At 39.1% G+C, this 26,092-nt stretch overlaps 1 protein-coding gene across 1 annotated transcript in view; it reads right to left on the reverse strand.

Moving 5' to 3' along the window:
* NAALADL2 (N-acetylated alpha-linked acidic dipeptidase like 2) overlaps positions 1-26,092 on the reverse strand; it is a 536,053-nt gene that overhangs the window by 195,016 nt on the left and 314,945 nt on the right. Inside the window, exon 9 of the mRNA XM_089507579.1 lies at positions 15,841-15,987. Coding sequence (XP_089363705.1) covers positions 15,841-15,987 — 147 coding nt within the window. The remainder of the gene's footprint in view (positions 1-15,840; positions 15,988-26,092) is intronic.

The following is a 26,092-nucleotide window of genomic DNA, read 5'->3' on the forward strand; positions in this document are numbered from 1 at the left end:
ATGGGATCTGGATACCTTCTTACATTTCTAATATAGATTTCAGAGTAGGCGCTAGAGAAATTATTTTAAAAAACTTTGTCTGCATACACGTACACACACAAACACACACAAACACATATTATAGCTGATATGCTGCACTGGAAGATATATGTCTGGCATGTAGCTGTGATACACCTCCTGGTGTAATCTCCTGGGGTTCTTCAGGAGGGTCCTGATGATGGTGTTATCACTACCCATCCAATCACCAGAAAATAGCTAGACATGTCTCTGCTGCTTGCCTTGCTCTGCACACACACAGAAATGACAATGGGGTGGGGTAGTTGCCTGCCACATTGAAAAAGTAGGGGAGTTCATCATTGCACAGTGGGAAGGGAATTCTCTATATGATAGTTATGATGCCACCCAATATCTATCAAAACTAATTTTGAGTGGACAGAATCCTCTGGAAAATTTGGGCATGGGATTGTGTGACACCTTCAAGCATCACAACATGAATGCTGAAGTGTTCGCTCTAGAAATCACAACAGAAGAACACAGTGAAAACTGTTGTAAGATCAGCAATGAGATATTGTCCTATCTCCACATAAATGATTGACATAAACAAAATATATCACATTCCTGCTGGTATGAACGTCACACACAGGACAAATAAGGTCCCTCAGTATATGCGTGGCCAATTAAGGTCTTACTAGAGGGCTATGAATTTGGACACTGAATGACATTGCTGCATAAAAAGAAATGTCTAGCTTTTAAAATGGTACATATTTCATCCTTTGTCTCCTATTTCTGTGATACGAGGTATTCTTCCAAGAAAATGATAGCAAATATTTGTTTTATATACATATACATCCTACAGCATCTCAGAAACAGGCTGAAAATAAAACAATGTACTTCTCAGAATACAGCTTACACATATTGTTTCCATAAAATGTTGATCCTACATTCCTCCAAAGACGTGTCAAGATATATGAAAAAAAATTAAGAGTGGTTGTTGAGCTAATTGAACTCTTATTTCACTTGAATTTGATGGTAGCCATGTATCTTAAATTCAAATATGAAATGTCTGGTATAGATATGATTGATAACCTCTTTTGCCTCTTCCATGAAATAAAGGTGTGATAATTGTTCCATGCTCCATCTATTTCTGCATCAGAATATTATGATTATCTAGTCATTTCAGTGCTGAATGTAATCACAATTCAGTTAATACTGTATGCTGGAAAAGTCTATGGCACAGTTCATGCTAGGGATATGCTGTGTTAAATTATCCATCCCCACAGGGAAAAACAAATAAGTTAATCAATTTTCTTCTCATTGCCAGATCCCTACTTCTTAACTGGGGGGAAATGCCCTCATTTTGCCCTCTCTCCAGTAGCTACATTCTTTCTTTGATATATCAATAGATGTCTAGAATCTCTGTTAGGCTGGGGAGTGGGGAGAGAAATCAATGACGTTTCTGGCCTAGAATTTGACAGGGATGAAAGTTCATGCTTGTAAAATATATCACTACTTCCAAATAAAATATGTGAGGCCTACAGGTAAGTATCCTTGTACATATTTGCAGGAGTCTACCTCTTCTTTGGAATGGCCTTCTGAACGGAAGCATCCACCTCTCTCATGCTGCTACACATTGTTTACAGTTTACTGGCTGTTATCAATTTCATGGCTGCAGTCTGCCCCTTTTTAAATCAGAGAGAGAGAAAACAGTTCCATTTTTTAAAAGAAATATTAACAGCAGGACAGTAGAGGGACTCTGGCAACTAGCTGCTAGGTGGTCCATGCTTCTTCCTTCATTCCATTCTGTTTCTAAGCCTTTATGTCTGAAATGTAGGAACTGGCAAGAAAGAGAGGGGGGGGGGGCAATAGAAAGGATAAATGCGAAGAAGCCATTTTTAATGATTGACCATAGTGCCAATATAGCACACTTCTTTTCCCTATCTCCCTAGCATAGTTATAACTTTAGGAATCTTTCTCAACACCTCCATGCTACAAAGAGGTCAATAATTGTTCTATTTATTTAACTGGCTTGTTGATAGTGAATTGGCATGAGCCACTGCTTGTGCCGAGATTCTTGCTGGGAAGATATGCTGTGTTTGACTGCATACTCTGAACCACATACCTTCCTCAAGAAAAATAAAATATAAATAAGGACTTGGCTAGAGAATTCAAACAGTGTTTTTGTTTGTTTCTTTATCTATGCTGCATCTTCTCTTCTACTGTGGCCAACATAATTCCTTTTCCATCTTAATCTTACACATACTGCTATATAAAAACAAAAACTTCTGAAGACTATAAAGCAGCACAAAATCATTACAATCCAGATTTCTCTGAGTCCTAAAAAAACCCCACATGCTTCTAAATCGGTGCTTCTCAGGCTATCTGAAGTGGAGGATTGGCAGAATTCTCCACCCAATGTGCCAGATACCAGCACTATATTTGTTTCCTTCTCCCTTGAAATATTTATTTCAAATTCACCATGCTTAAATTCTGCTGTTAGGCCTGTCTAGATTAGACCGGTTCAATCAATGGGATTTACGTATGTGTAACATTGAACACAACTCTTTGTTTTATATATTTAGTTTAGTTTTTTTTCTTGCTTTCTAATGAAAGAAACAACAAAGTTCAACAGGACAGACTGTCAGCTTTCCTTACCAAAACATGCAATAAACAGATGTACATTCATTTATTTTTCTAGCATTCAAGTTAAGATGGAATTTCAAAAACCAGTGGAAAAACTGGGTAGGTCTAGATTACCTCTGTTTCTGTTACTAAGGGGGCATTCACACTTAAATTTTTGTCCCGAGGAGATCTCAGTTTACTCACTGATGCAATCCTGGATTTTTGTTTCCACTATGTTTTACAGTACTGAATCTCTCTGTGGCATTTAAACCCTGTCGCCATTCACATTTGCTACCATTTTGGTTTAAAATGGAGGTGCCTTCATTTCACGGAATGATGAAGCATGATTTGAATTGATTCAGTAGCATGCTCACACTACAGAAGATGAGGATCATTGCAGCTCTTTAAAAAAATGGAGGGGGGAAACAGTATTGAATATACTGGGTTAAGTGTTTTATTCAGTAGCCCTCTCCCCCCAACTGCACTGACTGCAGCCAGAGTGAATGTGAATGCCATGAAAATAACCTGGTTTCACACTGAGTTATTTTCGTAGTGTGAATAGGGCCTAAGAGAAACAAGTGAAAAACAATCTGTAATAAAGGAGTCCTCATGGAGCTAATGTCTTGAGTTGTGAACTATCCTTTCCTGGGAAGTCACTGAGGACTGACAGTCAACATTAACCAGGTTGCAGACCAGCAACCTATACATGGACCAAATTTTGAACAGAACTGCTTTGGAACATATGTTCACCGAGACAGGGGGAGGAGCACTGGAGAATGGCTAGCAATCATGTTCATGTCCCCCTTTATGTGTTTGATGAATACATGAGATGTGACTGTGACTAAGGCTTGTTACACATGGGCTCTTGAGGTGCCCCATCACGTGAAAGGGGTTGGCCGGGGACCTAGCGTCCACACCGGCTTCACCCCTATCATGTGACGGGGGCGTAATAATGGCGGCGCCCTATACACACAGGCGCCACCATTATTACGTGTCGGATGCAGAGCGTCCGCACGTCACGCGATGCTTATGACGTCACGAGTGCGCGATTGGCGCCTCACGGCGTCATAACCACACCGCAAGAAGAAGCAACATTTTGGGCTTCTTATTTGCTCCGTGCGGGAGTCGCACGGTTTGGCTGCTGCGGCTCCCTCACGGAGCAACCAGCAGCGCCGGCAGACCGCCGCTTTTAGGCGGTCTGTAACGGGCCTAAATAAGCCTATTGATGGTTACGTCCATGGATTCAAACTTCCATGGCTTGAAAATATTTTTTAACAATTCCAAAAAACAAAATGATTTTGACATTTTTTATAAGGGACACCATTTCACTATATCACTGTACATAATGTAACTTGAGCATCCATGGATTTTGACATTCACAGTGGGTCCTGGAACCAAACTCCAGTAGATGTCAAGGACCCATTGTAGCAACATTGCTGAAACTGATATGTGTGACTGGGCAGCCACCTTGGAACCCTATGAATGTGAGAACATGCTGGAACCCCATGAATGGAAGACTATCTGGAATCTTACGAATGGGACTATCTGGAACGTTAATTTCTATCCACCCACAAGAATGTATGTCATTGAACTAAATAAATCAGATTACTCCAAGCTGTATGACAATGTTATTTCCCAGAAAGCCAAAAGGTTATCTTAATTCTCACATTCTTAGTTAGTTAAGAAGCATTTTTATCCAGTAGGTGTTTGGATGGTAAAATGTATAATTTGTCTTGTTATTGTTAATTTTCTGCTGTAGTATATTATTGGTTTCTAGTTTTCATGATGATATTTCTTAATTAATTTGATTTATAGAGATGGTTTTATATCAATTTTAGTCAACATATGCTAACCTTAGCAACCTTTTCAGCGTATCATGGTTACGAATCCTCCTGGTTAGAGGACAACCACTGAACCAGTTGTTGAACAGTAAGTCAACACACAGATACATTCCATTGATTGAACAGGTCTACTCTAGATAGGACAAATAACAGAATTTAGGCCATGGTGAATTTGAAATAAATACTGCATTACAAGAGAGAAGGAAACATGTGCACACATGAATGAGAAAATAAAATAATTATTTGTAAAATAAATGAAGCTAAGACTCTGGGGTGAAACAGATAGGTGACTAGAAGCAGCATCTAGCCACTCCAGCTGTGATCAGACCCTGATCGGCACAGGACTGCGGTGACTGGATGGCCTGCTCCTAAGAGAGCCACCACTGTGGTCCTGAAAAGTCCACCATCAAGAGCAGTTTTTGCACTCCATTTTCTAGCAGCTTCAGGCCACCTTGGGTGGCTTTGGAGTGGCTTCTGGCTGATTCATGGGCACGTGTCCCCAAAACGACTGGAAGCCACTCTATTTGGTCTGTCTGTTTCAGGCCACTGAGAAAATTGTGTTTGTGTATATATGTGTGTGTTTGTGTGTAGTGTGTGCATGTGTGTAAGGTTGTGTGTGTGTGTGTGTGTGTGTGTGTGTGTGTGTGTGTGTGTGTGTGTGTAAACAAGACACTGGCTGTTGTTGGTTTATTTCCCACTCCAGTGTCAAGGACAATTTCTGTGTTTGTTTAATGTGCACAGATCAGCATGATTTCATCTTTAATTAATGTTGACTAAATTAGCACATGTCACAGACAGCAAATCATCTGAAACCTAATATAAAATAGGGGGAAATAATAGAAAGAGAGAGAAAAATATAGAAAAATATTTATATGAAATAATTTTAAAAATATGTTCATAAAAGAATAAGTGGTTAAATTGCATGAGTTTAGCCATTCATACAGCATTTGCTTAATGTGAAAGAGGAGATGGGCTCACATACAGTCTGCACGGCAATGAGCTTGAATGGAAGCTCAAAGTTACCTTCAAAAAGTTCTGCATCTTTTAAAAGGAAATAAAAATCATTAGGCATTCCCTCTAAAAGGGATACAGTTTCCAATTGTCAAAACTCTTTACTCTATTTTAGCCTAAGAAAACCTCCTTCAGAAAAAGAAAATACTTTTTACCCCCTTCCCTTGCTTTGTGGACTATGATATTGCAGTATCTGTGTAGCCTAGAAATAATGTGACAAGGTAATTTTATGGTTTTTTTCCTGGCCTGTACTTACATTTGACTGAAGATATGGAAAACAACTTTTATTGCTTAAGTGGTAAAAATAAATGTCCCGGAAGCCTTACATAGCCAGAATTTGGACAGCCAGCATAAAATACTTCATGCTAAATTTACACCCATCAATAAATAATAAAAGAAGTGGGGGGAAATACAAATTCATTTTTTAAATAATGTACATCACATTATTTTTCAAAAGAACAAACTAATAATGCCAGTCATAATCTGGATCTATCAGCCTTATGATTGCACTAGAAGAGAAGGTGTTGCATTACAAGCTAAATAATATTGTAAATGGACAAAATGAAATGGAAGGACAGGATATAGATAATATTTTAGAACAGCTATTGGTTATTTTTACAGTCAGATCCTTCTTTAGATTATGAAATAGTGTAAGAGGACAAACATAATAATGGTCATCCTCTGTTTTTACTTTAAATATAAGGAAATCATCCTTTCCAGTTAGAAGTATAGTAGAAGTACAAATTACTTAGGGGTGATTGTCATTTTAATAATAATAATAATAAAATTTTATTTCTATACCGCTGTTCCAAAGATCACAGCGGTGCACAACAAGGATAAAAACAGATAAAACATCACAACCCCACACCCCAACAGTATTACAAGAATAGCAATAAAAACAATTACAAACAACAACATCCATACAAGTGGCTGTGTAGAATGGAATACAGCAAAACATTGTGAAGGGGAAGAGCATAACAACAAGGCTCACGGGGGGAAAGCCTGGCGGAATAAATAAGTCTTCAGGTTCTTCTTGAAGACATCGAGGGAGGTGGAAGTACGGAGCTCATTGGGGAGGGAGTTCCAGAGCTGTGGAGCTGCAACAGAAAAGGCCCTCCGAGATGAAACATGTCTAGCACCTGGAACTCTTAAAAGATGTCTCACCCGATCTGAGAGTGTGGGGCGGAATGTATGGGGAGAGGCGGTCCTCCAAGTACCCTGGGCCCAAGCCATTTAGGGCTTTATAGGTGATAACCAACACCTTGTATTCGGCCCAGAAGCGAATAGGCAGCCAATGAAGATCTTTTAGGACTGGTGTTATATGGTTGGCTCTGGAACATCCAGTAATCAGCCTAGCAGCCATATTCTGCACTAATTGAAGCTTCCGGGTTTGGTACAAGGGTTGCCCCATGTAAAGAGCGTTACAGAAATCTAATTGAGAGGTTACCAGAGCATGTACAATGGTTTCAAGGTCCCCCCGGCCAAGGAAGGGTCGCAGTTGGCGTATCAGCCGAAGCTGATAGCAGGTGCTCCTGACCGTCACATCCACCTGAGCAATAAGGTGGAGCGACGAGTCCAGGAGCACCCCCAAACTGCGAACAGAGTCCTTCACAGGGAGTGTGACCCCGTTTAGGACAGGTGGAACAATTTCCTTACCCGGGCCAGGAGAGCCAATCACCAGTACTTCCGTTTTCTCTGGATTCAGGCTGAGTCTGTTTTCCCTCATCCAGCCCATTACTGACTCCAAGCAAGCATTAAGAGGAGAGATGCCATCTCTAGTTACTGCATCGGTCGGAGACACAGAGAAGACCCTTTGGGTGTCATCAGCGTACTGATAACACCGCACCCCGTGTCTCTGGATGATCTCTCCCAGCGGCTTCATGTAAATGTTAAAAAGCATAGGGGACAAAATCGCTCCCTGAGGGACACCAGATGTGAAATTATCATGAGGTTTTCTTGTCAAGATTGGTTCAAAGAAGGTTTCTCATTGCCTTCCCCTGAGGATCAGAGCATGTGACTTGCCCAAGGTCATCAAGTGTGTTTCATGGCCAAGTGAGGACTCAAACCCTGGTCTCCAAAGTAGTAGTCCAACATTCAAGTCACTATGCTTTGCAAACTTTCAATAGTTTCCTTATTTTTCTTATCTTAATTATATTTTTTAAAAATGCAGGGTATGATTTTATATCACAGTCTATGTTATGCATGCACAACATAGTAATTGTCAGGATTCATATAAGGGCACTGTGAAGAGTGTCCCAAAACACACTGGGCTCTACTGTCATGCAACAACATTTCCTAGCCAGTTTCCCAATCTCACCAGGATAGTCCAATGTGCAACACAAATTTTGTTGCCTCCCTTATGTAGCAACATTCATGGAATATTTGTGGATACTCTGGGGGCAGCTTGGAGTATCCTGGCCATGCAGTTGTCCTGACCTGCCTCCCATTATCTAGTCCTCCATTTCTGTACTGCAGTGGCTATTTACACTGACATCCTGATGAGCTCCATGATATATCTGCCACTGCTATGGATCATTCTCTTCTGAGGTCAGTACAAGGTGATCTTGTGACAAGCCTTGATCACATGGCTGGTTGCCTTGTTCTGAACTCAGAGTGGCTCAGTGAGATATCTCTGCAGGGAGTTGCCATGATATGGGAATGGGGGACTCCAGATATTCCCAGAAGTGTTATCTCCTGGTTCTGGTGTGGGACATGCTGGATATCCTCTGGACTGTTCACACCAGCACTGAGGTTTAGGATACTGGATGAGGTGGGTGGGTGGGGGGAATAACGGGCCTTTTGACCTGTATAGATAGGGCCTATCTTAGTGAAAGAAGCTGTAGCATTAGCTTCCATAGTTGTGGTCTACTTCCTCAGATACATGGAATGATGCCCAGGAAGCACATTCATGATCACACTGTATGAATAGCCATAGAAATGCATAACTTGTGAGTATGAATATCATATGACAAATTCAGCCTTAACAATGATCACTGAGGGTCAAAGACAGGAGGAAAGATGTTGCCTGAGGTCATGGTGGGTGAATGACCATATGAATTGTGGAGGGAGTTTTGAAATGGGGTGTGTGGAGACTGGAAACCAGAAAGGAGATATAATGAACTGGCCAAGAGTGTCCTCATCAAACTGGAGAGTTAATCAGTATTATAATATGTGTAGTGTGCCAGGAAGCCATTGTCTCTATTCAGACTACTGTTGATGGATTGGAGTTTGTCTTTCTATCCTTTCTTTGTAGTCCCCCCCTCCTTTTTTTGGGCACTGAAACCACATAGCAGTTTTAACACACACACACACACACACACACACACACACACACACACACACACACCATAATTTCCACATTTGTTGACATAATTTACCAACTTTCCCCCATTGTCTAAGGCATGTGTCTGCATATTTTTCTCAATTGTTTATATTTTAGCTGTTTGCATTTTAAAATATGTGCATTGTTTTATGTGCACTGTATTTCCTCAAAATGCCCAGTAAGTTTTAGAAACGTGTGAATATCGAAGGCAAGGTTAATGTTCTGGCAACAATTTTCAGAAGATATGAAAATACTATATTTGTTAAGACTGTAAAGTCCAGCTGAATTCTTTTCTATTTCTGCTGAGGAGTGGGAAAGCATGTGCAATTCCACTCTGCCACAAGTTGACCACAACATGAAAGGTTTATTCTAACTAAAGCCCGAAAACTCCACAAAAACCTATTTATTCTAACTGTTCAAAGGAGATGATCCCTTATTCTCTTATTCTTCCCTTATTCCCTTCTCTACCTGAAGACAGTATTGCTGCCTATGGAGTGCACAAATTTCAGGTATTTCATGAGTTTCATTACATTATCCTCAATCACTTAGTGACTCAGTAATGGAAGAAGGAAGGAAGGAAGGAAGGAAGGAAGGAAGGAAGGAAGGAAGGTCACTCTTCACCATATGACATTTTTATATCTGGGAAGTAAACAAGACAAAATTTAAAGCAGAGGATTTAACTCTATTGACAAATTTATGGACCGTCCAAACTCAGATAATATAATATTGCATTGAGATATAAAAATAGTATAAAATAGGAAAGTTAGTTTAGACCACCAGCTCTTAAACTTGTGATTTATGACAACCCCCCCCTCCCCAAGGGGTTGATGGATGGGCTTCAGGAGGGTTACTGAGCCACTGTTTCATTCATGAGATTGTAGCGTAGCATAGAATGCAACCAATATTAATATATTATGATGATGGGGGGGGGGGTGTCTGTAGTTAGTATCACTTGTTCAGAGCAGTCCATGACTCAAAAACAAACACACTGTGTTAGATTGAGTCAAAGAAAATATGAGGGGAAAATACCAGCAAATACAATCTCAAGAAAAGCTCATCCACTTGCCCATATACATTTTATTAAGCACATTTCTTTTGTACTGTTCAGATCAAAGGTTATATATACTGCAAAAGGACATTTGCCATGAATATATATCAAGGGTCCCTCAACATAACTAGCTTTGATGTGCTATAATAACCTGTGATTTGGTCTTCTAGCTGTGGCGGGTGGGGGGGCAGGATTGACATGAGAATACAAACAATGCAGAAATTGAAACAGTATCCTTCCAGTACAAGATCTGCCACTGACTATTACCCCAGTTCAGTTGTAGCAGATATCTGGACCAAAGTATGACAAGGATCAGCCATCAACAGACTGAAGACATTGTGAAAGGAACAGAATGTGCTAGGAGTAGGCTAAAAGGAAGAGAGGGAAGGAAAAAGGTCTTCCTTCAGTAACTGGTTATTCACACGAAAGGAATCTAGCAGATTTTAAAAACATCTATCTGATAGAAGCCTGGGAGTGACTTATCTACAGTCACATGATTCCCACCAAGAGTTTGTCTGTAGAGCTCTCCTACCTTCATCTACCTGCAGTTCCCTTCTCTATCCAGTATGCCAATATAACTGGCATTGCTTATGTTTCAGAACTGCAGCATTTGACAGCTAAAGTGGATGGACTAAGCTGATCATTTGCAGTGTGGTAGACACCTATAAAGTCTTCATGGGGCAAATGTTACTGCACTGAGAGCCATTCATCTTGCTCTTAATTTGAATTCTTATACACATAAAACAAGAATAGCCAGACATATATAAAATCTTAACTGCAAAGGAATTAAGTTACAACGACAAGTCAAAGACAAGTAGGGTGTTCTCATTCACAATTAATGGGGGTGCATACAGTCAATAGGCACATTAAATAGTAGGTTTGAGGGCAGCTTGCTATGCGGGTTATGAGTGTTCACAGTCACCAAGTGTGACCCATGGCATTCAACCCCTGACCAAAAAAACAACAAAACTCTCAATAAGTAGATATATACTTAGAAACATAAATCTGACATCATACTTTAATTCATCTTTGCACTCATGAGTCAAGGTCAATTCTTTCTGCAATAAAAACCACGGGTAATTACCAGTCTTTTTTAAAATCAATACTGGGTTTTCAGGGACAATTATGCCAATAATATTCTCTTTAAAATCAACCCTTTTAAATTTTTAATTGAGGAATGGAGAAAGCATTCCGATTTTCTCATTGGTTTTAATGCTAATTTATTTCAGTACTTAATGGGAGGTGAGACTATTATGTCCACACACTCTTTGGGAGTTCTGATCATTTCCTAATATGAGGCAATATTTGTTTCACACTCTTTTTTGACAATATTTATCCTTGACTGGGAGTAAAAATGAGTTATATCTCCTTACTCGGTAGACCTGCTGCTTGCCATTAGCAATCCGTGGCAGAATACACTATTTTAATGGGCTTCATATCCATGCAGCTTAATATATATAGGATGAGATCATTTGTTTTATTTAACCTCAGAAGTCATGTGAAAGAGTAACTATGTGTGCCAGGTTGTATATGGATAAACCTTATTTGGATGTAATGCTCCAAAGTGAATAGCTGATAGTTAGGTAAGTGCACATCTAGAACACTTGGATTTACACATTCATATTTGGTCCATGTACCCTTTCACACTAGATTATTAGAACACTGTCATGGCTGTGTCCTATGGAATTTTAGGGTCTTTAGTTTGCTAATGTACTTTGGCTGAAAATTCTAATCAACCCTCCTTTGACTGCCCAGGGTAGGATGGGACCAAGGTACTTTAAGTGGACTCTTAGTGCTATAATTGTGTAGTGTGACAAGGTCTAAGTTGTATCCGTGTGTTTTTTTAAGGCAAAATCTGTCCAAGTGTATGTGTTTGTGTGTGTGTGTGTTTATAGAAATCAAACATTGTATCTCCTGTTAACTAAAAGCAATGTTTTCTACAAATTTGAGAAGCATACATTTCCATGTGTACTTTTCAAAAATTTATGCTTTTTCTGAACACATCTTCATTTGTCAGCCAATGCAAAGATTACAGAACATAAACCACATCCAGTCCATGGAGAGTCTAGAAATGTAGACTAAGAAGAACCTCTTTAATTTTAAACTGAAATCATATTGCCCACACATGTTTTACACGTGGTGTTAAAAGTGGAATAGGAGTTCCTGATGGGGGTGATTAAAGACTTTATTATCCAGTTCTGGAGCATATGATTTGCAGCAAATGACCATTAGGCTTTAGCATCTCAGTGTCTGTATTATAACCGATTGTTAGGTTATCAATCGGTTCCTGAATTTGTCCAAGAAAAGAAAATTTGGTTTCCAGGGAGGTCCATGTTCATAAAACGTTGAGAAATTCCACAGGGGAAACAAGTGGACTGACAAAGTAGCATGCACCTTGCCATAATAAAAATTGTCTCATTCCTACCCAAGTTAAAATAGTTGCATTATATTCGTTCTAAATATTTAAACTCATCAGTTAGTCTACTTCTGGGATCATATGGAAGCTAACAACTGCTGAAATATCAAATGCAGAAGCACTATAACAATATAAAGTATTTTATTAATTAAGGTATCAAAGTAGGATAATACTTCTACATTATTAAATATAGAAATGTGGTAAAAATAACACAAAAATTTAAAAACAGAACAGATAATAATATCAAGAAAGTAAATAAAGAAAATAGAACAGGAAGGCAACCAACAATTGTCAGCCTAGACTTGCAGAAGTATCAGCAACATCCATCTGTCTGAACAGAATTGGTCCAAAACACAGAATGGGTTTCAAACCTCTTGAAAGGCCCTACAAGCTAAATAGCAGGACTTTCTTAAAACAGGACATTCCAAAGTAAGGGTGGTACTCACTAGTTTCACTGCCCCAAAATATTGAGCCTTAAAAACAAAACAATAATGCTCAAAGATCCAGATTAGTCTATATTTCTAGATCTTACATTCAGGAGGGAAGGAAGAACTTCAATCTCTAGGGAGATTCCCACACATACTGCTAGATTTTTTTCTGTATCAGAGCAGCTAGAAAGGCAGCCAGGAGAGTAGTCAGAATGGGATAGGGTGGGATAAAGCAGTTACCTCCAAGTGCTGATCAGGGATATCAGGAGGCTTGTATTAGGAAGTGAGCAAAATAAATTTTCCCTTACACATTTGTCTGTCAGATTTTTATCTTTTCTTTTTATGGATCAGATGATCTTTCCCCCCCCACTTCTTTTTCTTTTTGTCCTCATAAGAAGCCTTTGAGCTAATAGCCTGTGAAGTAGTAGACTGTGAAGCACTGTGGATGAGGAAGACTCTGCTGTTCTAACTCTCCTCATGATATGTCTTCATGCCAAAGTTAGCCACCACAAGAAATATGATATGACATGAAATTGGTATGGGGAATGGCTGTCACATATTTGGCTTTCATATGAAGCACCTGTAGGCCTACAAACATCTTTGAAAGGTGTAAAATGTGCCTCGACATCACAAGAAGGGTTCTATTTAACTATAAATATTTTTCTTGCAGGAGGAAAGATATTACAGTGATATCACTGCTTTTTTAAAATGGCTCTGTTTTATGTCATAATATTTGTTGGACACTGCAGGAGTTGAACACTTACTCTACCTTATTTTAAGGAAAGGTTGCAAATGAAAATAAAACAAATAAATTAATTGTTTTAAAAAGATAATAGCAGGGGGAGAGAAAGGTACTTTTGATGTAACAAAAACCAATGAACAACCCTTAGACATGCTGTACAGATTAGAGGATACATTGTTCTGGAACAGGAACTACATAGAGCAGCTGTTAAGTGACAGAAGAAATGAGCATTGGACCACAAGCCTGTCATAAACATTGCACTCTTAATCAGAGAACATCTGCTTTTCCATTTCTTTTACGACAACCTCTGCCTTGTATTTAATCTGAAACATAATGATTTTACTAATAGGTGCAACAGTCTTTTACAAATTGAAAAACCTTCTTGCTAAAAAAAATAAAGGATGCCAACTGCAGACGTTTCAATTACCACAACTGTTTCCTATAAGTAAGGGTGGGGGAGAGAGAGAGTTGGGGATAAGGAGAGCATCACTGCAGCATTTGGCAAATTCAGAGATTGCTCTGCATTTGTGAAATTTAATTATTGGCAAATTAGTAGTGCAGATGCCAAAACACAACGGGTTCCAAGCTCCCGCTATTCAATTTGAGTTTTTTCATTTAGGCAGATAATGAAAGTGCATGCAACAAAATGCAACATCTTTAAAACAACAATGATAGAAAATAAGTTTAAAATGATGGGAACATTATCCTTTTCCAAGCAATAGGTTACATCTTTGCATTCAAGGTGTAAATTCATGACTCATTTTGACTTCACAGAGTAAACAAGAAAATTGGAGAGAAGGGAGGTAGATTCTCCTTGCTGGGATCTTGTGGGATCTAGAGAGCATTGTTGATCTCAGGAAAAGAAATATTAATCTCTATGAGTTGAGTGCATTCATGTAAAATGTATAGTAAAATGTGATAATGGCTGCCTTCTAGTAAAAAGTCTTTGTGATCCTGTCTTTTTTGTGCTTATGGTGAGTGTGTGTGTATTGGCTAAAAAAGAGAGAAGCAGCAGCTAGTTCCAACTTGAATAGATCATTGAGTCAATGGAATTTACATAAGTATTTTGTATAAGAATCTCCCATAAGAATCAATGGGGTTTTTACTAAATCCCCATTGATTAAATGAGTCCATTCTGATTGCAATTAACAACTGGGATTAAGCCTCTATGTTTTCTCCAGTACGACCAAAAACATGGGAGACAGTTTAGAAAACAATGATTTGAATCAATGGGGTAAACTTATGTGAATCCTATTGGTTTAAAAGGTCTACTCTAGTTGAAATTACCCATAGGATTAAAGCCTCCAGATATGTATGTGTGTGGGTGAAAGAGAGAGTTTTAATTTTCTACCAGCTGATCACTGATCTGGAGTTGTGTTTTATTTGTCCCCTAGATTCAGGAAAAAGACATATCAAAATTTACACAAAACATATTTAACATAACTTCCCCCAATTTAGTGCACTCCCAAATGTTTGGACTACAGCTCCCATCATCCCATTGGCTATGTTGCCCAGATGTAAAGGGAGTTGTGCTGATAAAATCTGTTTTTAATGTATTTACTGTATAAACTCATGTATAAGTCTAGATGAAATCAGCTTATTCGCTGGTCAATGTTAATGCTGTACTTTAACTCTTATTTTAAAAAAGGAACCATCCCCTGGTGAAAGACAAAGTATAACATGTCCAGGAAGCACTGACACACCTCTGTTTTCTCAGCTTTTAGTGTGAGCACAAACAGCTATGCCTGCTGGAATTTTCTACATTTGGCATTGTTTTCCTTTGGTTCATCTTTCAGATCCTTTGTTATGTGGTCCTACGTTTTACTCTTGAGTCATCCATGGGTCATATCAAAATCCATAATTTTGGCCCCAAAACCTGCCCTCAACTTGTATGTGAGGTCAACTTATACTCGAGTATATATAGTAACTCTGTTGGGAAAAATATCCCTAGAAATATGTGCTGCTTCTTTTATTGCCTACCTCCTCCTCATTGTTTTTTTTCCCCAGCCAGGAAGCCCTTTGCATACTTGTAATCCAATGCATGTATTTTCAGAGAACAAAAACCATCCCTCAGAGTAAAACAGCAAAAATCTACTTTGCACATCCCATGTTGCTGTGAATGTCACAATTATGTTTCGGTGTTAATCCTACTGCAGCAATTTCTTTGTTATGATTGTCTGCATGAAAATTCAGGAGACAGCCTACATTTTCTCTTTAAATGGAACATGACATGCACTGGAGGAACTGATGAGACCAAACACTCTGTAGAAACATCCCTATCATTCGAAAGGAACTAACAAATGAACCAGCAGCTTTTGACAGCCGTCTACTTGATAGAGGAGATTTTGCTGAGTGAAGCCAGATTTTGCTTTCTGATTAACCAATCCTGTCTGGTGATTTCATTTGCAATTACCTCTAATGCTGTCAGATCCTGGTATGAAAATTGCAGAGCTGGGACCCCAAGATGGTTGATGAAATAATCAGAATCACCTTGCATTTGTACAGAACTGACGTTGGATTTCATGCATTTATCTTGCTCAAGATAGCTGAAGTTATGTCTCTGAAAGATACAAAATTTGATTCAAGTTTAGATGTAGTAGCTACACGTGCAGCTTTATTCAGATGAGCAAATGTGTAGTAAATATCTTGATCTAGTAACACCATTAGCTGGCATGGATTGAATGTGAGATCTGAATCCAAAGTAGATATGTGAAGTAGACCTGGAATTGATATGATCTGCAGGCAAATTATGGTAGTCTAAGCTTTCCCCAGGCTGTGGATGTGGGTTAATGTCATTTCTGTTCATTGTGATAAGAATTTGCCAAAATTCACAAACATGTTTATATTCCGGAGGGAAAAAGAGAATGTTGGTTAAAGCAAAAGTTGATCCAAGCATTGAGTGCTTAATTTTTATAGGATTGGTTTGGATCTCTGTTTATTCAGCCATATGAAGTCTGAAATGGAATCACACCACTTTTTCTTTCTTTCTTTTTTATAAAGAGACTCTATTATTATTATTATTATTATTATTAACCTTTATTTATGAAGTGCTGTAAATGTACACAGCGCTGTACATGCAATCTTTTTAGTTAGGTGGTTCCCTGCCCTCGGGCTTACAATCTAAAAAAAAAGACATGGCACAGAAGGAGAAGGGAATGGTGAAGGGAAAGGGTAAGAGGTCCAGCAGTTCCTCTCTAACTCCAAGGCCTGGACCAAGGCAGATGGACTGGAGGGAGGGCTTGGCTTCATAATGAATGGTTAATCATTTTCCAGGGAAAATACATACTCTCAAGTAGGATAATGCATATACAGTACATAGCAATACAGGAAATGGTTTGATAAACAGGCACCAAAAGAACATCAAATAGTAAGCAACAATTATGCAATGCCTGGGAAGGCTTCTCTGAACAGGATGGTTTTCAACTCCGTTTTGAAGCTGGTTAAAGAAGTTATGGCTCTTGCTTGTGGGGGAAGAAGGTTCCAAGAGTGAGGAGCAGCAAGTGAAAAGGGGCGAATCCGAGATGGGGCAGAGGAAATCCTGGGCTGAGACAGCAGACCTTGACTACCAGAACGGAGGGCCCTGGTGGCCCTCCTACATCTTTAACAGCTGCAAAAGAAGAAGGTACAGCATAGTCTTCTCCATGCTGAGAATCTCCTGAATCTAGCCAGGGGGCTTTTACACCAGAGAATCATTGCATTATGATTCCACTATAACTACCATGGCAAATTACTTTGGAATTCTGGGATTTGCAGTTTGGTGAGACAAATAGAATCATAGAATCGTAGAGTTGGAAGAGACTGCAAAGTTCTCAGATGAGAATTCCAAATAGCCCTCCCCAAAATGCAAATCACAGAATTCCAGAGGATGGAACCATGGTAGTGATAGCACTACAATACTGCAGTGTAAAATCTTTCCAGTATAAATGGGAGAGGATTTTGTTTCAATTTGTTTTGAAGACCCGGGCAACTTTCTTCATATTCTGGATGGTAAAAAGTTGAGATTTAAACATGTGAATGTACAGTAGTTGTGTCACATGGAACCTTTGGTTGTACATGCATAGCCATTCCTTTTCAGATTTTGGACTCTATGTGGGAATTAGTATGAGGGGAAGTGGTATAATCTCCCTCTTACTCCATGATCTATATTTAGGGCTATATTCTTTCTCAGTATAACAAGGATGGGCATGGCATGAGTTCTCCTTTGTCTTTCCAGGCTCTCTATCATTGTTCAGTTGGCTCATGAGTTGGTTTCCACAATTGTTGCAATTAGTACTTAAACCTTCAAGGGCCACACCCTATGAATTGTATTCGCTCCTCCCCTCCCCCTCCCCCTGGAACACAATCTGTGTTCTTCTGGTATCTGACAATATGGGAGATCACTGTGGCACTTTCCTGCATGACAGAGATGCTGCATTTGCTGTCACATTTCAGCAGCAACAGTAAGAGAACGGTGCATTCTCCAAGTGGGGGTGGAGCAAGCAGCATTTTCTGTAAATGCAACAGTATTTACTACATGAGAAATAATACTTCAATGCAGAATCATTAATACCTGTACAGAAAATGTAGTTTTCTGTAAAGAACAAACCCCCAATGATAGCCTTTTCTGTGAGCAAAAAAGCATTTTCTGTGAAGGAATTGTTCTTTCTGTGTTGAAATGCTATTTTATAGGTGGCAAAATGTTTCCTGCACAGAAAATGCTATTCTCTGCACAAAACAATTGCTCTGAATTTTGCAAAGTATACGAAGAGGGGGGAAATCGGGGAAGAAAAAGGCAAACTCCCAGCAAAGTTGCACAATTGCGCTGAAGATTTTCAGATGATGACACTGCCTCACTCCACCCACCATCATCCCAGAGCCTCCAAAGGCAACGGAGGAGTCAGCTGGAGGTTGATTGTTTTGATGGTTTGACTAATGGTTTTAATTATTTATTTTAGTTTTTGTCATTGTTATATTTGGAGTTTTTGTTGTATAGTTGAAGTGGGGGGAGGGGGAATTATGTGTATTGTGTTATATTGTACTAGAGTTGTATTGTATTGTATTATTGTACTGCATTTCATTAGAGTTGCATTTGCTATTATTATATAGTTTCTTTTTACTTGTTTTGCTCTGTTAATTGTTATGTATTTTGCTTTGTTAATTTTATTATTGCTATAATGACTATGTATTTTGTTGCTATAATTGCTATGTATTTTTATTCATTGCTATTGTTAATCACTATCTTATTTTATTGTTATTGTTTAATGCATTGCTATGTTACATTTGATTTTAATTCATGTTTATTGTTATTGCCTTGTATTATCCCCTGTAAGCCACCCGGATTCCCAGTGATTGGACAGCATATAAATAAATCCTATTATTATTATTATTATTATTATTATTATTATTATTATTATCATCCAGGACTTAAACAATGAAGATCCAGGAATTTTCCAGCAACAAACCATTCCTGAGACTTCCCCATAAATGGCTTTTGCTGGAGCATTCCTGGATCTTCATGAGTTTGGTCATGGATAGCTGCGATGTGCCTGAAAATCTTCAGTACAATACTGTGACTTTGCTGGGAGTATGCCTTTTACTCCTGACTTTTTCTGCCATCTGATAATCTCCTATGCTTCAAACTATGAAGGTTCTCATCAGTCCAGGTTCTCATCAAGGTTTCTCAACACTCAAAAACATGTTTTTGACCAATATACTGTATATATATATGTGTATGTGTGTGTGTGTATATATACAAAAAGCCCTCCCTTCATCCGCCATCATGAGGGAGAGAGAGGCAGGCTAGCTCCACCAGGCCTGCCTGGAAGAAGACAAGCCCTCCCTTCATCCACCATCTCGAGGGAGAGAGAGGCAGGCTAGCTCCACCAGGCCTGCCTAGAAGAAGACAAGCCCTCCCTTCAGCCTCCATGTTGAGGGAGAGAGAGGCAGGCTAGCTCCACCAGGCCTGCCTGGAAGAAGACAAGCCCTCCCTTCATCCACCATCTTGAGGGAGAGACAGGCAGGCTAGCTCCACCAGGGCTCGCCTGAAGAAGAAGAGCCCTCCCTCCGGTCCATCTGCCTTGATCTAGGCCTCAGAGGGAGAGAAGAATGCTGGACCTTATCCCCTTCCCCACCGCCATTCCCTTCCCCTTTTGTGTCGTGTCTTTTAAATTGTAAACCTGAGGGCAGGGAACCGTCTATTATCCCCTCTGTTGTAAACTGCTCGAATTCCCAGTGATTGGGCGGTATATAAATAAAACCTATTATTATTATTATTATTATTATTATTATTATTAAATATTCTTTCCATCCCTATTTATAGGTTAACTGTCAGAATAGGTAGCAGAGCACAGAGGCCAGTCTATGACCACTCTCTGAGTAGTATTTGGAATCACCAAGGGTATGGATGTGAGGGGGATCTGGCTGAGACATCTGTCACCCCATTGATCGCCAGGGTTGATTTGACTGATCTGGCTGGCTAGGCGGGTGTCCCCTTCCTCCCTCACCGCTCCATGTGCATCCCTCCCGAAGCTGCGCGCTCGGTGGAAGAGGACGACCGTACTGTTCTTTGGTCAAGGGTATACGATAGCTGCGCTCCCCTGCTAGAACCTCCAAACAAGCTCAAGGATTTTACTTTATCAATTATACTCACAGGAGAAAAAGAGAGAAACACATCTCCATGTGATCAGTGGATGAACATTCACTGAGTACTGAGCACTTGGGAGAAGTGTGTCCCTTTTTTGCCCTGTGGCTTCCATTGGGTACTCCCCAGTTTCTCTCTCTTCTTTATCAACTGCATGACAGCCCCCATGTTTTGAAGGGTAAAGCAGGGAACTTTATTGCTCCTTCAATGGGCTAATACATGATTGGGACAGCTATGTTTAGCTTTCTGAGTCAGATATTGAGCAGACCAGCTATTAAACACAATAGTCAAATTCTGTAATTTCTTTTCAGACTGATTGCCCACAGATACCGTGTCCCTTTCATGACAACTCCTGCTCCTTGATACCTATTCATCTTGCTCTCTTGAGCGTTCTTGAATCAGAACCAGGAAAATATTTAACATTAACAACTTCACAATATGTGCCAATTCAAATATGTGATTTTTTAAAAAATAAAAAAGTTATAGCCACTCAGTCCTGTTATAAAAATGTGCAGAGTGAAGAGAGAGATTCTATTTTGATTATTTTGATTAATGGAAATTATTTTATATCAGATATAATATTGTGCAATCATTGACACAGAGAAATTCATCTTTATTTTTCTGAAATGCTCCATTTCTTTACTAAGATAGATGGAAAGAATATTTATAAATATTTGAAGTCCAGACCAAAACAGCAAAATAAAGAAATGAGGAAAATCCTGGAAGGACATGGATCTTTGTAGTTTGGGACTTATTTTGTGCAAATAAAAACTTTTTTCCCCAATGAAAATGTTATTTTCTGCACTAAGCTGTTATTTGCTGCACAGAACGGAAATTTCCTGTGAAGATAACAACATCTATCTCCTGCACTCTAGTAGTCTATAGATATGGTCATCTCTAGATGTGGTAATCTAGCCATACAATTTCTAAAGGCTAGCAGGGAGAAAGAGATTTTTTTTACCATAATTCTAAAAGGATAATCTTACCTACCACTTCCAGAACCAAGACTGAAAGTAAACCAAACTGGAAGCAAGCTATTTGTTTGTTTCTCTTTTTCCTTTTGTGTGGGAAGGTAATTTCTTTTAACTATTTTTCTCCATGGTGGGTAATGGGAGGGAAATTACTGATGTAATTCCAGGGGTCATGTAAATCCCTCCCTCCATGTTGGGAGTGTTTGAAAACTGGGTTCCATCTATGTCATTGGACTGTGCCCAAGATGTACCAGTTCTGTGCCCCTGAGTTTCTCTCTTCATGGTAAAGCTCAAACACCAGGGAGATAAATGCTCCAGATGTGTCCACAGGTTTGGGGAGGTGATCTGAGTTTGAATCTTCCTTGCTTAGGTGGATTTTTCTCTCCATTCTTGAAAGAATTTTTTTAAAAAACTACCTCATGGTCCCACATTTTAAAAAGTTTAATGGGTAGTGTTTCCCCCTTCATCTCCCTGTGTTTTGGAGATCTTTGAAAAACCTCTCCCTCCAGTTATAGGATATTGTACAAGGTAACCACAACAAGAACTCTTAAAATATGTGAATTTCATTATGTTTTATTGTTTTGCAGTTTATATAGGCTTTACAGGAGAAATGTTTCTTTGGGTTTTATTTCTGAGTGGACTAATACTGAATTGCCCTGCAAATCTTGAACACAACCAAAGGCAGGTCTCTGAATTGTACTGCTACCTCTTTCACCCAATCATGGTTTACAACAGGGATAGACAAAACACAGGTTTCAAGGTGCTCTTGGAGTACAATGGTAGGACTGCAAATATATATATTATTTTGCTTAATACATACTGGAATTATTTTGAATTGCTTTTATTCCTTTGATGGTCTCCTGCCCTCCCATTATATAGAGTGGTGCATAAATATTTCTATAAATAGATAAATTGCGATGAGCCCTTGCCAGTATAGTCAGTGGTAAGGAATACTGGGAGTTACATTTCAGCAAGATCTAGAGGCACATACTTTGCTCACCCTTGCTTTATAAAGTGGGAAGCAGGTGTGTTTAAGAGATTGCAAGCTGAAACGATAGTGGCAAACCTAAAGAGATGAAGGTATTTGCCTGGGGATTAGGTTAACATCTTGACATAAGCTGTTCAGGAACATTATTGTCAGTGAAAATGCAACACACAGTCGGAAATTCCAGTGACAAGAAGATGGGTTGTTAACATTAATTAATTTGCCATTGCATTTAGCTCAGTTTTCAAGCCATTTTTCTCTAGCGTTTGCTACTCAGCCTGCTGATTACTCTAATCCTGCCAGATTTTATCAGGTGCACCGTATGGCATTTTTTGTTTGCTACATTGAACAAGCCATCCTTTAAAGAATACACTTGGAGAGATCAGCAATGCTAGATGAGTTCATTCCAATTAGATGTTGCCACTTGCAACTCCCTTCTTGTCAGCAATCTGGTCAGCTTCAGGAATAGACTCTGATCCCCAGATTGTTAATTGGTCATAGGCTGCATGGATGCATTATTGCATAATGGTTATAATGTTTGTGAGGGCTGCACATTTTAATTAGTTGAAGGATAGATTAATCGACTAAAGCCTCACGGATTAATCACTGAGGGGGGCATTTTAATCATTGCTGGCAAATTTTAATCAGTAAGGCTGAGAGTATAGACAGATGCTAGTTAGCCTATATTATATTGATTATATTAAGGTTATCCTGCTTTTGGTCTATCCTTTAAAAGAAAGAAAAGAAGAGAAAAGAAGAAAACAATGTAATGTTTGAAGGTAGTAGAACCACCAAGGACATGCACATCAACAAGAGAGGACAACCTGGAGCAAACTGCCTTTATTTCCAATTTATAGCTCACCAACAAGTTCTGATCTTAAAAAAACTGAAAGCCTTCCCATTCACATTCTCTACACTTCCCCTCTTTTGACTGTCTTGTCTTTTTATATTACAATTCTAACTCATCAACTCAGTCAACACCAGAGCAATGGAAGCTGTGCTTAATCCATCCCCGTCTCATTCTAGGGATAATGGAAATTACTTAGGAATTACAATTATCTTCTTCCTGGCAGTGAGGCTGTGTCCTTGGACATCAAGAGGAACCCATCTCTTCTCTCAGCCCACTCCTTCTCTGCCAGAATAGTAGTACTGCTGGCATATTGCTTTATCAGTAGATCCCTTAGGTTAGCCACCAGAAGACAATTCTGCTGACAGAAGGGTTTCTGCTGACAGGAGGCTAATCCTAACCTTCTGCAGCCAGCAAATCCTACTAGAGTTTATTTGAGCATTTGTTTATCACTTTGCAAGCCATCAGGGAAAAAACTGTCCCAACACTGAGATAAAAATAGAGTAAATAAATAATTAGATAAATAAATATTGACTCCCTGCCCCCAAGAAAATTAAGCTTAATACTCTATCAATTAATCTCAAATTCTTCATGCAGGTGGTAAGTGGCCCTGATCCACTCCTACTAGTTTAATCTGGCCCTTACTAGCCTACCTAGAGTTTAATCAGCATACATAGGAATCCAGATGCACATTTTAAGATGACCAGCATCAAGTTTAGACACCACTCCACATCTTCCCATCCACTGGAAATGCCTTCAGTGGAAGAAATAGATGGATACATATGAGAGTTCATGTTGAAATACATCATTCTCAAATGTACAGATTTGCCATTTATCACATTTTCCCATGTTGTGTAAAGAAATGTAAAGGTGTTGAAGTCTTTGACAGATGTAACAGTGCAATCCTATAATGTCTACTCAGAGGTAGAGTCCGTTGAGTTTAACTGGGTTCACTCTCAAGTAAACAAGGAAAAAGTATTGCATTGCCTGTTTCTATTTTGTTTTCACACATTTATGAAATGTGTAAAAGCTGCCTTGAATGTAAAAGACAACAGGGTACAAATATATTACTATTTTTAAGAGTTAAAATTACAAGCATATATCTTGCTCAACAAATGTTCTGCCTGGTTCTTTGTCTTTGGTTCAGGGGAAAAACGCTACTTACAAGTAACAAGATAAAGTATTTTATAATCTGGAAAATGAATTTCCAATATCAACATGGGATATTTAAAATTTTATAATGTAATTATGTAGTGCTGAGCAGTATTTTTATTAAATAGCATCATCCCTCATGTAAGCATTATTGATATATTCATGACACCAGTGCTCAAGATCAATAGTACTTGTATCTCAATACTTAACTGCTTAGTTCAACTTTTATTGCACTAAATATAAGAATATAAATGGCTCGCTAAAAATATTAAGAATTACTGCTTAACTTTGGTTATTGGAATGGTCTGACACTTTAGTTCAAAGCCCATTTATACAGAAGTAAAGAATAGCCAATAAAAAGTCATCCAGAAGGTAGTAGTTAAGTTCTCATACTGAACAAGAGTGGAGAGTATACAGTTAGTGTGTACACTAGGGATGGGCTAATCGTGGCCTGCAGGCCACATGTGGCCCTTGGGGCTCTTAAGTGTGGCCTTTGGGATACCTGGGACCCCTCAAAGCTTGTCAACACCCCTTATTTTTTTTAAAAAATGGAAAATTTGAAGGTGATTTTCTATTATTTGATTTTTTATTTTAGAAAAAAGAGATTGCTACTTGAGGGATTTTCTTCATCATGTCCTGTGGTTGCTTTAGGTACCGTGCATCTGACCTTTAGTGGATTTACTATGCCACTTCAGGTAGCATTTGCTGCATCCTGTCTGCCAGCAAAACATTCTGGTTTTGCCCTGGCTTTACTGATCACAGATGAACTAGCACAATTATGCTAAAAGTGTCCTTTTGTGTGGACACTGGAACAAATCAGGAACCAATTAACCTGCAATAGAACTATGAAATTATGGATAATAGCTTCCAAACAAGCCAGAATAAGAAGCCATGGTTTAAAGCTTCTTTGGAAATCAGTAATTATAGGTTTTGTACAGACTGCCAGTTTGCAGTGGCCTGGACCAATTCTAGGGTTCCAGGGCGCACAGCATCTGTATGCTCCGGAATCCTAGAACGTATGGACGGCACCATCTTTACACAGCACCATCCATATGGGGTGTGCGTACATGATGCAAGCACAGCACTACATCTGCACCTCTGGGCACCACACTTGTGTCATAGACACGTCACAGTGTGCCAATGGCATACTGATGATGGCATCCCCATGCACCAAGAAGAACCCAGTTTTTCTGGGTTCTTTTTGGTCCAGAGGGACGCCACACTGTTTGGGTGCTGCGGCGTCCCTCTAGAAGAAAACAGGGTGCCTCCAGCCCGCCCCTTTGATTGTCCCATAGTTTCTGGCATCTTTTCACACGATGTAATTATGGTATTATGACTCTGTCATGGCAATATACTATGGAGTCCCAGGATTTCCAGGAGAAGGAGGAGTGTTTAGCATTTTCTGTGAGTTCTAGTCCCTTACCAAATTACAAAGTCTAGGATTCCATAGGATAAGGTCATAGTTAAAGTAGAACTATTGTTCTATAACTATACAATGTGCAAGTCCTTCAGTTGAAACAAGAACAGCAGACCCCTGGATCAGACATACAGGAATGCTATGGTTGACTGCAGCCCCTACTTCACTCACTTGCACTGAATGTCCAGGTGCACAAAGTTCAGACATTAAGCTTACTTGGTCAAAATGTTGATCATCTCAATTGAATGGTACTTTATGAAAGAATGCACCGGCAGTGGGGATAAATACTGTTCATCTGAAGACAACTTTAAACTTCTTACACTTTACCAACACAATACTATGTCAGCATGTAGTTGCATTATTTTTACCTTATTTAGTGAACATATACAGTTCATATTTCTGTAAGTGGAGTTTTACAAGTATAATCATTTCCTTATTTCCTGGTTTGTCTGTACAATCATCATCCCATTTCACCTTTACACTTACATGTGTACATGATTCATAGTATTAGTAGTAGTAGCATGTTTATATACTGCTTTTCCCTCAAAATTGAGATTTAAAGCAGCTTGCAATTTACAAAATGATCTGTGGGAATGTCTTTAAGGGATGTAAAAAAAATTATTCACATATTCTCTCATCCTTGTTGAGAAAGACCACCTTGACACATGAAACCA

Source organism: Sceloporus occidentalis, unplaced genomic scaffold (assembly GCF_023333645.1).
Source record: "Sceloporus occidentalis isolate IW3139 unplaced genomic scaffold, rSceOcc1.0.p SCAF_2, whole genome shotgun sequence".
NCBI lineage: Eukaryota > Metazoa > Chordata > Lepidosauria > Squamata > Phrynosomatidae > Sceloporus > Sceloporus occidentalis.